Source organism: Vicugna pacos, chromosome 10 (assembly GCF_048564905.1).
Source record: "Vicugna pacos chromosome 10, VicPac4, whole genome shotgun sequence".
In the NCBI taxonomy this organism is placed as follows: domain Eukaryota; kingdom Metazoa; phylum Chordata; class Mammalia; order Artiodactyla; family Camelidae; genus Vicugna; species Vicugna pacos.
In genome coordinates this window covers 52,924,424-52,940,188 of record NC_132996.1, presented here as the reverse complement: position 1 = coordinate 52,940,188, position 15,765 = coordinate 52,924,424, and the positions used below count along the sequence as shown (strand labels likewise).

Sequence of the window (15,765 nt, the reverse complement as noted above, 5' to 3'; positions counted from 1 at the left end):
TCCAGTTGAATTTGAATAGTTTTCTTAGTATAAGTGTATCCCACATCTTGCATCCTTCATTGTAAACTTGATGGAACTCAGCATCCTGTATTCTGATTGGCTAAATCTGGCGACCCTACCTCCCAGGTGTGTCTTCTCAAGACCCACTGCTGGCCAAGGAGTGAGCACTGCGTGGAAGGGAGAAGTCTGCGGGCACAGGGGGTGAATCGTCCACAGAAACACTATAAATCCTCTCGCGGGGTGCGGGATGGAGCTGAGGTTGGGATGAAAAGAGCAGTGGGCTGCAGGCCTGAAGCTTCTCCTGGAATTGTTAGGGGCAGGACTGAAGTGGCAAATGGACTCTGTGGGCATAACTTCCCAACTGAAAAACATTTGACATGTATTTAAAAGCATTCTGAATTCCTTTAAGATACAATTCAGAGGAAAAAAAAAGTACATGGGCCCTTACGTGTGGTACAAGGTTCCTCTGTGAATGGCTGTGTTATCACTGTGCCCGTGCCTGCACTTCAACAAACCTGATTACTGTGAAGCCTCCACCTCAGGGGAGGAGGGGGGCAGCGAGCTCCTGGCAGTGGAAGCAGATGACAGAGATGCATGTTTTGGAGAAGAATATCTGCTGGTCAGTCTGCCCCGGGGCGTCCATTCTGGCCCGGCACTGGCCAGTCTCGCCGCAGGAGGGTAGACGGAAACTAACACATGTGGTGGGAGGAGCTAAGGTCGCAGGAGAAGGACCACAAGAGGCGCTACTTACTCAGTTTCTCATTTTGCAACAGACGAAATGGAGCTGTGCTCAGAGAGGTGAAATGAGTTTGCCCAAACCCAACTACTGAGTCTGAATCTGGCGTTCTTTCGGCTACATCTTGTCTTCAAGAAAGAAGAGGGCAAGAAAAGGTCTCCTTTCCCCATCTTCCCTACTTCTGAAGAGTAAGAAGAAACAGGCCACTCCAAGAATACCCAGACATACTCAAAACCAAGAGGGTGGACAAGCGCCCACGAATTACTAGTTACTCAGTCACTGCTCCTTGCTTGAGGTTAGATGCTAAATATAGAACAGAGAGCCCTGCAAAGATGTCCGAGGTCCTCGGCCCAGTATCCTGGCTCTCTCCCATTCACTGGCAGGTCCCAGGCCGGCAAGAGGTCGTTCCCCAGTGAGACTGACCTGAACCGGATAGAATATTGCCTGCAGGGTGGGGAGAGTCTCAGTGAAGAAGTGGTCCCAGACTTCAGCCAGAACCTCAATGCGATTTTCACCTACACAAGGGCGAGAAGATGGGAGGGGAGAAAGAAAGAAAAGAACTTGGTCATTACTCGCAGGAGACCCCAGGTGACAGTTCCATGTCCAGTGGAGCTTGGGGGTGGTTGGCGGGGGGGGGGGGGGGGTTCATACCTACATTTGATCTGTAAGGTGTTACCACAGTAAACGTGGGATTGGATGGGAAGGCTCAACTGAAAATATGCAAATAGGCCTTCTCTCCTTTAATCCAGAAAAGGGAGCTGAATTTTGAGATGCACATAACTGCTATCATCACGAGGATGGTTACAACACTATCAGGCACTGTGCAAGACCATTTATTTGTAAGATAGCTCACAAGTAGACTCTATTACCCCATTTTACCGCTTGGACAGGCCAGCTATCCGGGCTCAGAGTCACACAGCTAGAAGGCAGAGCTGGGATTCCAGAAACCACGCTCCTGACCAACGTAATCCAGGAAGACCATATGCACAGTTATATATTATTCTGTTTTTGTAATCCCAGGAGACTGGCTTTTCAGTCTAGATTTGAGCTGTCAGTTGAGGGAGGTAAAAAGAGGGCTTAGAAACTGTCACTTCCACCCACGGCTTTGCAGTAACCAGCAGGGCAACAGTCTCTGAATAGTCTCTGCAAAGCACAAGACCCACCCCCAGACACCGTGCCTACTCCCACCCCTCAGAGCAGGAAGCCCAGGCCCTGGCCAAGCGCCACCCCAAGGGTAGATGGACACGGGTCACCCAACGCCACCGGAAGGCTGTGTGAGGAACTCTGCACCTGCAGGAAAGGCGGGCACTGGCAGAAAGGAGCCTGTGTGGGGGCTGCTGTTTAATGACCTAGATAACAGAGATGCCTGGGCACCATCTCTGCTCAGCTGAGGCTGGGAAACTGGGTCAGCCAAGATTAGACACTGAGATGCGTCTGGTAAAATGTTGCCAGTTCCAATAAACAGGTCTTGATTCATTTAGCATCGCCCATCTATTGACTTAATGGACAACAAAAGCAGTGCCTGGGAAAGAGAACAGAACAAGGCATGACGAGTAGCCAGCAGGGCCAAAGACGTGCAGATTTTGAAAGGTCAGAGTGAAATACGCTGGGGGAAAATGCAAAGCCACAACACCCTCTACTTTCCCCTGCCAAGCGCCAATTACACTCTGTTGGAGTCGCTCATTTACTTCTGTCTCCTCCACTAGAACGGGAGTCGAGGGCACCAGCCCTGTCTGTCCTGCTCACCATTCTATTTTAGCACATAGTGTGGTGCCTAGTGCATCGGTAAATCAATATTTGGAAATCTCTGAATGAATGAATGGCAAGTATCAAATGTACTGTTTTTGCAGATGCAAGCACTGGTGAGTGGAATGAGGTTACCTTTCAACCGAAATATGAGGCTGGACACAGTAGGACTTAATAATTAGCTTCAGAATTTCCCTTTGCTCTTAGATAAAGAAAACCTCCACAACCTGGGCAACCTGGTGGGAGTCTGTTTCCTTCTTCTGTGTTTTCATCCTCTTCTGTCTTCCCCTCAGCCATCGGGTCCTAACTCTGTGAATTTATTTCAGCCCCTCACACTCACCATGATCCTTCATGCCACCGGGCCTTTGCACATGCCAGTCCCTTTGCCTAGACTGTTCTCTCCCTCCGCTCTTTGCCTAACCTACATTTGTTTGTCTCTCTAGGTTCAACTCCAGCCTCAATTCCACAGGACAGTCTCCCTCACTGGTCAAATCCCCCTACTATGGATTGTATTCTTTGTACTTGCCCTGGTAGCAGTTTTATATTTGATGGTAGTTTGATTAGTATCTGTCCCCACCACCGGGTTGTAAGCTCCACGAGGGCCTGTAGTCCTACGAAGTTTTTGTTCACCACTGTGTCCCCAGCACTAAGCAAAGTATCTGGTAAACAGTAGCTCATCAATAAATGTGTGAATCAATCACCATCCTCATCTCAAATGTAAGCTATGCTCGTTCACCACAAGGAGGAGTCGAGAAGTCAGGAGGACCATGTGAAACGTTAGGTCATCCTGGTACCTAAAACCAAGGTGGACTCCAACACCTGGTTAATGTATCTCAAAGGAGAAAAGGCTATTCCAGCTCGTATATTGATGGCCTTTATCCTAAGCTTTCCATTACAAAGACCAGCAGAGGCCCTCCTGACCGGAAGAAAGGGAAGGAGAGTCCTGTTGGTCACTGCTGGTGCCTACCTACTCCCCTTCCCCGCCAGGATGGAACACCCGTTGGCACATGAGGTAATCCTCCAACCCGGCAGCAGGAAGGCGCCTCTCCGGGGAACCTGCGTCTAATTGCTGGCTGCAAACTTCAGAGAGTGATGGGGGTTTTGGAAAGTGTTCAGAGAAGAACATCAGAGACACAGGCTAACAAAACAGAGTAGCCCTGGGAAGAAAGGGTTAAAGGAAAGAGATGACTTCACCTCCAGGAACAGCCCACAAGTCAAGGACTTAGCTCCCTGCAAAGATGAAAGGGGTTTGGATGGAAGGTTCTAGAGGACTGCCTATAAAAACGATCCTCTAATTGCCATGGAAGTTTAGATCACCAGAGGTATACAGAAGAGGTACGAGAAGCTTCTTTAAAGCCATGGGCACTACAGTTCTAGAAAAGATTACTGAATGTAACCAGGCATGTTCTGTCCACGAAAGAGCAACACGTGGGTGGGAGCTGCCTCTGCCCCACTGCGGACCGCAGGCAGGGCAGACGTGCACACGCTACTTGGTCAGTAAAGTCTGATCAGTGATACGATGGATCCTATCCATTGTTTCCAAACTCTATTTTATAGCAAGAGAATCCTTTGAATCCAAACAAAATCTTTCTTGGAGTTATCACACATAAATTAAAAAGTGGAGATGTTCTGGTTGAAGTTGTGAAAACCCTACAGATTCCCTACCTGCCCCCTTCACTGTGCAAAAAGGACCCTGACACCTGGACCCCAGGACGGCAAGCGACCCAGAGAGAACACCTTGGGGCAGAAGCACAGAACCTCGGATGCCCTGCGTTTAGCCCATCAGCTCTGTGCCCAGGTTTTCACTCTGAGTGGAGCTACGCTGGGTGTCACTTGGGCAAGAGACATTCAACTTTCCCTTTTAAGGGTCTTTGAATCTCTGGGTTCGCTCAGTGTCTCTTTCATAAGGCTGGTTTCCCACATTTCCAGGAGCATGGAATAACTCCCCAAGGGATTTACAAATAATGTGGGTAGAGACCAGGCAGCCACCTTCCACCCTGTGTACTCGCCTCACTCCTAAATGCAAAAAAGGCCATGAAGCCCTTGTCAAAGCGGGTCTTTCAAAAACAAGACCTTGGGTTTGTGGGTATTTGTAAGGTTGAATGAGTGTCAGCGTAGCTGTATTCTAGGGAAACAGGTTTGAGGGACACAGGGCTGCAGGTTCAGTTAACTCTCAAATACACAGAGGTCAATTTCGAACCGCTCTTTTTCCAAAGTTTTGGTGAGCACTTCCTGTGGGACCTTCCAGTGTCAGTTTCTCATTTTTCTTCCTGCTTATCCTTCTAGGAGACACTTCCCTGGACACCAGTGTCTTTCCCAGGGAAGGGGGAGAAAAAAAAGGGATGACCTATTGTCTGGTAAGTCTGAATCTAAGAGTAAACTTGACCTACAGATAGAGGCCTCTTGGCTGGAGCAGGAAGAAAGGAAGGCACCAGTCTGTGCACCTACCATGTGCCAGGTCTGCAACTAGGCTGGTTATTCCCTGTATGCTCCTACAGCCCCTCGTCCCATTTCATCATTTAAAAGTTATTCAAGGAAAAAACCCAAGGCTCGCAGAAACTGTAATCTTGCCAAAGTCACCCAAGAAGCAGATGATAAGCTAAGATCGGGATCCGTGTTTGTGGAGTCACGTGGTTGGCCAGTCTCGCCTTCGCCCCATCTCCCACCTTAGTTCAGTAACTTTCTAGCCTGTCAGTCAGACTCTAAAATCCTTCAAGGCTGGGAAATTTTTCTTTGGTTATTGAATCACATCCCACCAAGTGGGCGTCTGCCCAGACTCCTGTCCCTCTAATGGGTAGACCTCCTGGCATGTCTGACTTCAAGAAATCACACAAAAGCCAGCAGGAAAGAGCCTGGCTCAGATAGGATCTGCAGGATCATTTTTTCCTCCAGAGGAGAACCACCAGCACGCATCCCATGAAACCCCCCTTTAGTGGGGTCTCCAAAGAGGCCACCCCAACTTCCCCTCCTTCCCCCAAACACAGTCTGACTTGCACGGCCGGGAGTGGCTGGCTCAGACCGCAAGGCCGCCGCCCAGCTGGACGGGCAGCGGCTGGAGCCTCCCGCGCGGGGAGCCCGCCTCCCCCGGCCGGGAGCGTTCAGCTGTCCAAACCCCCAAGGCTGAGTCGGAGGCCCCGCCGTGCCAGCGCTGCCTTGTACTTGCCTTCACACAGCTGAACCTTCTCCTCCACAAACAGCAGGCCTTTTGCGAGAAGCTGGTTCTGCCAAGAGAGAACAAAGGACACAAGAGTGGGCTACTTCACTGCATGGCAGACCCTCAGCTGCTTCCAACAGGTGAGGGCATGGGGTTCTAGGCACATGGGTGCCAGTCACGCCTCCATGCTGAAGATGTCTTTGGTCCTCTGGGAAGGCCAAGGCTTCCGGAGGAGTCACTGAGACATCCCACAGCAAAGGGAGGAGGCGAGAGCCAAACGCAACCACCATCCCATCCCTCCAGCCACAGGCTTGGCTGAGTTCTACGGATGGACGAGGGTGGACGCCTGATGTCCTTCAGACCCTTCCTCTAAACTCAGAAAAGGGAGCATGGAGGCAGTGGGATATTATTTAGAAATAATAGATTTTTTATAAAAATGAGAAATTTAGGGTTTCTCACACTAGCAGGAAAGAATGCCTGAGGAATTTTAAGCAGCAGTGAGCATGTGTCCGCCACGAGCGTGTGAGTGGGAGAGTCAGGGAAAGAGAAGGTAAGCTTAAGTCCCTTTGCAACTGCAACTAACAAACCGCTGAGCATTTTGCTTCAATCAGAGGTCTATGTTCATCTCATCTAATTCCAACCTTCCCAATAATCCTACCAAGTTGATGCCATGACCCTGGCTTTACTGATGGTCAGTGAAGACACTTGCCTGCAGGAAAAAGAGCCAGTCTTCCTGGCTCCAGACGCCATGTTCTCCCCACTCTGCTTTGCTGCCTTCCAGCAGGCCTTCCCAGACCCCTTCCTTCCCCCAAAAAGGCTACGGCTGGTCCCATATGACGCAGGGAGCCTCCCTAAAGGTCACAGAATCTCAGAGAGCAAGGAGGCCTTGTCACTCACCTCACATCTTCAGATTATCAAAGGCCTATGCTTATGGGATGGAGGATCCACAGGGGTGTTCGTCCTACCAGCCCCTAATGCATTTCTTAGTACTCTCCTTGATAAATCCCTATAACCCTGCTACAGTGATGCTGAGAGCTTACATGGCAGAGCGGAAAGAACTTGGACATCAGACAGGGGTTCAAGTCTCAGCTCAGCCACTTTCTAGCTGTGTGACCTTGGACTTCATTTCCCAGAGTCTTGAGTTCCTCATCTGTAATATGGCATCACACTAGCAATGTCATAAAGTTCTTGTAATAATTAATCATTATAAACACACACACACACACACACACTAGGTATTTTATGTTCTCAGTCATCATCATATCCTGTCTGTGGTGCTCTTAGTCAAATTATCTTCACAAAGGGTGTGGGAGATAAAGATAGTGATGAATGGACCTACATCAAATACATTTAAGTATTTTATCAAAGATATTATCACATTTCTGTGACTAATACATATGAACCAAATTTTGTAGATCCTATTAAAATTCACAAGATATAATCTAATTTTTAAAAGTAACTGGCCACTAGTTAGTTTCAAGATGGAATCCCAAATCAAAGTTAGAGTCACATCCTATAGGAGTGCCCCACCTCTGTTAAAGGACAAAAAAATATCCTTTTCCTTACCAGGAATCACAGCACAGACAGGTCATGAAGGTGAACTCTTCACTGGGTTCTCTGTCTCCCTGCCAAGCACATGAACCCCAGCAGCAAGAAAGCCCCACGGCACCCAACAGAGACTAGCAAAATCAGGACAGCTGAGCTGGTCAGGGAAGGGTGGCGGGATGTTTCCAGATGGCAGTCACCCCACCTGAATGCTTCTGAGCCAAAAAAAACAAATCCCATTTGGGGTCCCATTTGGGGTAGGGCCTGCGGCCTCTGCCTGGGTCCCTGTCACTGGCCCAGATGAGAGTCTCAGGATGTCCCCTGGGCGCTCTGTGCAAGGCCTTCTGATGCACTGTCCTCTGTCACCACCTCTACTGCCAAGACAGATGCCCCGGCCTTCTTCCAGAACAGCCTCACAAACCCTCCTTAATTTCATGTTTCTGAGATGCACCTCCCAATGGAAGAGGGACTCCGTCCTGCGATGCAGTTTTCATGATCTACGTTTTAAGGGTGGGGGAAGGGGAACTAAGGCACCAAGAGAAATAAAATCCTGGTCCAGGTTACATCCTGAGTTAATTACAGAAGATTAATTCAAACCCTGTATCCTGTGTGTCAGGATTTTCGGTCCTTCAGGGTGAAGGCCATTTATTTCAGTCCTTCTGGCTCTGAGAGGGCCTCGAACACAGTGGAAGTAATAAATATTCACCGAGTGTATATTCCCAGTTTTGGTGCTACAGACCACTTTTTGCTTTTAAGAAATCCAAGTAAAAGGTAGAATATTTTTAAGAGAAGAGAAAATGACATAGGGTCCCTGAAACTCTCACACCCTTAGGCATTTGTTACATTCTGCTCTCACTTTACAAATGGCATTTTCTTTGTTTGATAAAAAACAACTCTGTATCTGAAGAGATCAACTTTAAAAATTGGCCTGGGTTCTCCTTCCTCCTCTTTTCTAGGTCTTCCTCCTTCAAGGAGACATTTGGGGCAAAAAAAAAACAAAAACCAAAAACCTCTTTTCAAGGAAAAGAAGTTATCTGTGTATTATGGAGAAACGGAAAAGAAAACGTTCTTTTTAAATTTCTCATGATACACACATAGCATGGAAATTCTGTAGCTTCAACCAAAATAAGAGTAACAAATTGGGGTTAGAAGGGGCCATAAGAATCATCTAGTCATGCTCCCCTCTCCCTGGTCCTGCGGTCCAAATCAATTGGTCACACACAGTTTCGATCATTTTTAGGTGGACCCATTCTCCGGGAAGCTCAAGCACCTTTCAAAAGCGTCTTGAAAATTCTTACACTCCTAGACATTTGAAGGTGCTGCTCTTATCTTTCAGCTGAATAAACTGCAGCTAGCAGTATGGTCTCCATCTTTCATTTGGCATGTGCAAGGTGAGTTAGGACCTTTGGGACCAGCCTGACCACAGCCCCACTTCTCTGGAGAACTGCCCACCATCTACTCAGCGGAGCTTTGCCCATCGGGCCTGCCCGAGCCCCTTGAACCCAGCCCACATCTTCGGCTTAGCTGACTGGCCTGGTCCCTGCCCTCCATCTGGCCTGAGTCCCAAACTGAGCCAACTACCTTCTCTCCTGGGAATGTGTAGTCACACAGGCCCCCTCTGCTCCAAAGGGCCCTGTAATCCTAAGAGCCTCATGCTCTGAAGGGCCTCATGCTTGGGAGGTAGTACTCCCCAGTGACCATCTGCACTTCTTAATATTCTGTGTTTTGCAAGTGAAGCCTGATAGGGCAGTAGAGCAATGCCCCAGGGCCTTGGTCTCAGCTCATCCCTGGTCCTGTCTCCTACAGCCTCTTCAGGAGGGGCTTTCGGTCTCCTGCTTCCCACCACCGGCTGCCTCTTGACCACCCCGATCTACGCGTACTGACAGCATGAAGGTTACAGTCTCTTAGGGGCCCTGTCTACGGTGGGTTGCAGCAACAGGTCCCCGGGAAGGGGAGTGGTCTTCCCCACCCTAGCGGGAGCCACGTTTTCATTTTGCACCAGGCCCTGCAAATTGCAAAGCCCACTCTGTCTGCTGGCCACTTCACCTAAGGACACGCCAGCTGGACACCTGTGGGACTTAAGGCTGCTGAGACCTAAAGGAAAAAGGAAAAAAAGAAAAGAAAACCAGCCTTGATTCAGACAGCTATCTTGCACTGTTTTGTCTTTTGAAGCGTCTGTTCTCCCTGGCCCTCACCTGCCCGTCTTCCCAGCCCTTGACATGTGCCTGACTCTAGAAGCTGCTGAGAAGATGTTTGCTCCAGGGCCATGGTGATGCTGTGTGGGAACAGAGCTGGAAAAGATCCCGACTTTGCTCTGGTCCCACTCCCTGCCCCATGGCACCAGCCCCATCACCTCCCCAGTCCAAAGGCTTCAAGCCAAAAGACAGTTACATTAAGTAGCGGCCACCTGGGAAATGATTCGGGACTTGGAACTGGGCCTGTTGTTACTGAATGCTTCCCCCCCACAAAAGCTCGTAGACAAAGAATACACAGCACTCTAATGAAGCGACTGAGGATCCCAGAAGTGAAAAAAGAACTAACCTATCTGCTTTCATTAAGACATTGAAAAGTGGACTGCCAATAGGAGAACAAGGCTCAGAGGAAAAATGCAAAAAAAACCCAAAAACAAAACAAAAACAAGGATGTCTGCAGAAGGACATCCAAAATCACACAGTCCTCTGGGGGCCGGAAAGATCGAGCTCATTCTAGGTAATCACAGAGGGGGCGAGAGGAGGTGGGGAGGGCAGAGGAGAGGGTGGGCGGCTGGAGTACAGAGCTGGGCGACAGCATGCATCTCCCATCAAGCAGGCTCCTCCCCAACCCGGCCAGAGGGACTCAGAAAACCGGGAACCAACAAGCTAGCGGGCGGGGAGAATGATGCTACTTCCATCTTCCCAGGCGGAAGAACTTTCCATGCAAGGTAGGAATGCTGTAAATGCTCAAGGCCCCCCTAGATGCCCCTGTTGCTCCTAACGCTTTAGCAGTGAAGATGATAATGAGCAAAGGAAGGCTGACAGTAGAGGCATGGTCTTTACGCTGTGTCAGGCACTGTTTCACCCCTCTCGTTCATCAACTCACTATACCTTTGCCACAAACTTATCCCCTTTACACAGAGGAAGAAACTGAGGTTCAGAGACGCAACTAATAAACGTGAGACCAGAATTTGCACCCAGGTTGGCCAGAATCCAGCCCAAGTCTCCCCCAGCATATTTCTCGGGTTTACTTTAGCAATAACGATAAAGATGCTAAGATATGACTAGCTATCATTTGTTGACTGCTGACTATGTACAAAGCACTTTACATGTCACCTCATCTGGTAACCGCATCAACCTTTTGAAGTAAGTGCTATGACTGCAACTAGATTACCACTAAGACAACTGAGGCTCAGAGAGGTTAAGTCACATGCCTGTAGCCACACAGCCAGTAACTGTTCTAGCAAGGATTGGAATCCAGACCTACCTGGCAGAAGAGTTTGGTGTTTTTAGGCATTGTGCTCGCCTACCCTGTCAGCTGGAGAGGTTTTTTATGCTCTTGCCCACAAGGGGAAGTAGACGAGATCCCTTCAGTTCACAGATACTGAGGGCAGTGGGCTTGTCAATTTCAGGCCATGTAACTAGATTCCACCCAAGCTTCCATGCTGTCTTTCTGCTGCCCAATGCTGCTGCCAGCTCCCCAACCTCCACCTCTCCAAAGGTGCTAGCCTTCCTCTCCATTATCCACACTTAATACCCGGCAAGGGGCACACCTGGCTCCCAGGTGGAGTCTCTTCCCAAATGAGACACTCTTTCCTACCCCCGAAGGGTCTGGGGGCATGTCGCTCTGCCCACCGAGAATGCGTATTAAGCGACAGTTCCATTCCAGGCATGCATCTCCGGGGCAAAGGTTGCTGTGGTTGGTACCAAGCCAGGGATGGAACTCATGGGCCACCTCCATTTCTTTTCCCTTCTGTGACTCTGAAAGGGCAGCCGTCATCTCTAAGGATGTCTACATTTCCTGTGAACCTGGATGCCTTCCTAGATAATCAACAAAAAGTCTTACAAACACAGCTCACCCTCAGGCCCAGAGAGTTCTTATTAAGCCCATCCTGGGGTGGGGGTTGGGGTGTGGGTGGGTGTAAGGAAACCAGAGAGAAAGCCCTAAATGGAGACTCAAAAAATTTAAAACTTGGTACAAATGCTAATTCTTCATTTAGCACCATTTAGCTGGTAGTTAAAAGGGTGAATCTGACCTTTTTTAAAAGCTGTTTTACAAGGGAAAATAATCCCTTGTCTGTCTTGCTGGAAGTAAGAAAATAAAATTTAAATTTAAAAACATAGAAATTTCCTTCCTCTGAGGTTTTTCAGGGGACACCTACAGGACATTTTCAACATTTAAAGTACAAATGTTTTTCTTCTGGGGCCAAATGGCCTGGGTGTGATCTCTGCTCTACTTTTTTCTAGCTGTATGACCTTGGATAACAACCTCCCTTCTCCCAGGTCCAGTTGCAGTCTATGCAAAATGGGAATAACAAAATCTTCCTCATCCGCTGTCAGGAGGAATAAATGACTGAGCGCAGGAGAAAATGCTCTGAGCAGCTTTCAGACTTAAGCACACATGAGAATCATGGAGAACTTGCTAAACACAGACTGCTGGGCTGCAACCTCCCAGTTTATCTGCAGTTAGTTAGTCTGAGGTGGGGCCTGAGAATCTGCTTTTCCAGCACATCCTCAGGTGATGTTGAAGATGTAGGTCCGGGGACCGCACTTTGAGAAGCACCAACTTAGAACAATGCCTGGCACATAAATGCTTGAAAATAGTTGCTGTTGTTACTATGACCATTGTTTTTTGGCCTCATAGCTCTGAAATAGCCTCCGAGAAAGTTGCCCCGTGGCTTTCCATGTCCAACAAACATTTCTCAGCCCTCCCACCTCAGTCTTTACTTCTCAAGAATTGCTGGTGTTTTCACGTATTTTTGCCCCACTGTTCCGTGTCTATCCCTGGCTTCCGCCCCTCCCTGCAGTGATACCCTGACCCCATCTCCTGCCATTGCCCGCCTGGTCTCCTGGAAGTCACCCAATTTCACCTACAATGGGTTCCTGAAAACACGTACTCTACAAGACACTCAGGTGACATTAGGAAAGCTTCTATTCCCGTAGAGCTAAGAAGGATTATAAACTCCCTAATTACACCTCATCTTTGGAGCTCATCTTTGAGTGATTTATTTGCGGCATTTGGTACCTACATGTTCTTTAACAACTGAACGCGCGATAAACTCAGTCCAATGAGGCTGAAGCTTTGCAGTTTCAACATGCCCATGGATTTCCACCCTGATCTCAATTATATTAAGATCTATGGTTATCAATTTCAAGATTCATTTTTTTCCCATTTATCTTCAGAAAATTTGAGGAAAGTACAATAAAAATAGTCAAATTAATGCATGAAATTCATGTAATTGCCGAGGAGATTAAGCCTGGAAAAGGGGCTGGAAGGAAAACGCTGGGTGGTGGGCAGCCCCACAGAGGGCAGCCTGAAACAGCTGGGGATCCTCCCAGGAGCCCCCAGACTAGCATCACCCCATCCTCTCCCTGCTCAGTGGCCAAGGGAAGCTTTAGGCCACCCCAGTATCCACAGACTCCACAAGGCTTCTCTTCCAGGATCTGGCCAAATAAAAAATGCAACCTCTAACCACGTGCTCCTCTCCCCTATTCCTAGTCTTCTCACTGGAGCCCAGCTCTTCTTGTTCAGAGACCCTTTATACACTGGCCCCAATTTTACCTTCAAAGCAGAATGCATGTGAATTGTCCTTTAAAACCTCCTGTACCCCTAATTACCTTTTTCCAATTTTGGGAATCCCACTTGTTTTAGAAGCCTTCTCTGGCTGGCTTAAAAAAAAAAGAGGTGACACTTTTCTCCTTCATTCACTTTGGGTCCAGAAATCGCAGAAATAATTTCCCCCACTCTTTACTGTCTCTCCACCCAACTTTCTGTGGATTCTTACAAGCCCACACTTGTAAGAAGTCCTATCTTTGTCCCTACAAGTCCTATCTTTGTCCCTACAAAATGTATTTATTCTGGGCCTGTTTTTTTAAGCCTTTACCATCCATTCGGGCCTTTAGTTAATACTAGGCTGTGTGTTACCCGCATGGACGCATCTACATCCCTGCACTTCAATTTCAGACTCTGTGGTGACCAAGATGCTTCCGTGGGTCTCTCCTTCAGAAAACTGCCATGTGCTACATACCCTCAATGAATCTTCTCTGATAATGATGCATTAAGGGGAAACTGGCCTCCTGAGACTCCCACAGATATGAGCAATAGATGGAAATATTTGTATCAAACAGTACTAGGCCATCCATGACCTACTGACGAGCATGGTGGCCAACTTTCCCCTTTTCCTCGGTACTCTCTTGTTCAAGGCCACTGACAACACATTGAGTCTCTGTGTCAAGCAAAACTATGATTCCACCAAAAAGGAATTAAACCTTCTGGGCTGGGGAAAAGCTTTCAACAGACACAACAGAGCCAGCAGATGCAGAGGCACAGAAGGTGTTATCTTCGACCCCTCCCTCCCATCCCTGTACCCGAAACCGCCCAGGTACCTACGCAAGTAATAGAAAACTTCAGAGCATTTCATATCATCCATTTCCAAAGTTAAAAGGACCCAGTCGTCCCTCAGAGCTGTCTCCAGGACAGAAGAGTCCCTATTGGAAACCCCCATTTTTCTTTCGGGCACACTTCAAAACAGACAGAGGAAGAAGGAAAATCAATGCTGGAAATGTCAAAGATTTATCTGGCCAGTGTCTTAGGAAATCTATCTGGGCTTTTGCCCATCAAATGGCCTGTCTTCTCTGTGTGCAGACATGAGATAAGCACAGTTTTTCCCACCTGCTTTCCCCCTCCCCTCCCCTCAGGTCATTTTCATTACTCTTCACTGAAGACATTCTTTCTGTGAGTCTTTCTTCAAAGCTGCAAAATGAGAATGTTCACTTTCCAAAGCAGAACCCCAGTGATGGCTTTTCCAAGTAGTGGTCTCCAGGTCGGGGGCTCTGGGTCTCAGGGGACAGACCTCACTGCTGAGTGAGGATGCCCGGGCGGGGGCTTGGGAGCTGTCATCTGAGCCTCCATGTTGAGAAGCCCAGGCGTCACCTTCCCCAGTAACCACGTCTGCAGCTTTGAGGTTTTACCTGTCCACTCCTGGGTTCTGTCCCTCACTTGTCCCCAGATATTCCTCCCTCCTCCTTGCTGGACCTTCCTCCCTCCTCCTCCCTCCTTGCTGGAACATTCTTTCCAGAGCCTACTCTGAGCTTCCTTCTTGAAACGACACCTGATAGTTGAGCATGAAGGCTAAGGGCGCCTCTGTCAGCCTTCCCTCCTGGATTGCCCTCCTTACACGAAGAGGTCTTCTTGGTGTAGCTGTGGAACCAGCCCATTTTTTTAAGCAGTGCCTAACATGGGACTTTCCAAACCTGAGTCTCTCGTGAACCGCCTTCACCACTCGGCCACAGGCTGGGCCGCTTACACTATTATTCTTTGTCTCCTATTTTTCTTAAATCAATCCACTTTTTAAAAACACACATATGTTTAAAAAAGAAACCACAGCAACATCATTTACCGTAAACAGAATGTAACTCAAGGATCAACTCAGCGCAAACAAAGCGATGTTACAAAATCCTAATCAGGCCATGCTCCTAGCTGAAGACACAAAGTTTGAAACCTGCTCTCTCTTCCTTAAACAAGAGAGATCACCAAGTCTCACAGAAATGTAACAGTCACAAGGGCGCAAACCAAGGTTCTCCCTGGCATGATGAGAAGAGCTAAAGGAAAATGAGGAAGGGAAGCAACTCCCAGCCATGAAGGTGAGTGTCATTTAATGCCATTGCGGGCACCACCTAAAACCGCTCACCTAAAATCTCCGTGGTGGACACCCCCTCCCTCTCTCCCAAGAAAGTTTATTGAGCGTCTACTATGTACTCGAGAATTTCTAGGGACTGGAGAACCAAACACAGTTTTAAAAAAAAATAAAAAAGCTCTTTGCCCACATGAGACTTTAAACGGACATTTCAATAAACAGTGTCGAAGACAGACTTTTCTCCAGTCTAGCACCTTAAACTAAGGAAAAACCCAGATTCAAAACTATGAAAACCAGTTGCCACCCCACACCCCCAGAAAGAGGCTGGCTATTCACCGAGCAGTTTCTCTGATTAAGCTCTTGATAAAAAATGACATGTGGTTACCGGCTGTTAAGTGTCTAATATACTTTGTAAGCAGTATTAACTGCCCCCCAAACCTCAGGGCTTCCCAGATAAACATATCTCCACCCAAATGTTCTCCCCCACCCATCTGAGGGGCAGCCCCCAGTGCTAAGAGAGGACTGACATTTAAAACCCGACTGAAGCCACACAGAACCCTGTCTATTTTAAATGCCAACGAGGAAGGCAGCCGGGCCAGCAGGTTTCTCCAGGAGGGACTGAAAAAACCACTTCTCTGTAGTTGGATTTAAAACTCCATCACCAGAGACAGCAAGAGAAGAGAGTGTAGGCACGACTGACCTTTGAGTCAAGGGCGACTGAAATGATTCACATTTGTGACTAACTATCTCTTTCTT

The 15,765-nt window shown here is 48.2% G+C and overlaps 1 protein-coding gene across 13 annotated transcripts in view; it reads right to left on the bottom strand.

Annotated features, from left to right (window-relative positions):
- Positions 1-15,765, bottom strand: part of PRR5L (proline rich 5 like) — a 66,559-nt gene that overhangs the window by 16,948 nt on the left and 33,846 nt on the right. For 12 of the 13 annotated variants that reach the window (XM_031681028.2, XM_072969794.1, XM_072969795.1 and 9 more), the window contains 2 exons: positions 5,646-5,703; positions 1,160-1,251 (listed from right to left, as the gene is read on the bottom strand). The exons of the other annotated variant lie outside the window; for it this stretch is intronic. In XM_031681028.2, the coding sequence (XP_031536888.1) occupies positions 1,160-1,251; positions 5,646-5,703 (150 nt within the window). The remainder of the gene's footprint in view (positions 1-1,159; positions 1,252-5,645; positions 5,704-15,765) is intronic. 13 annotated transcript variants of the gene reach the window in all.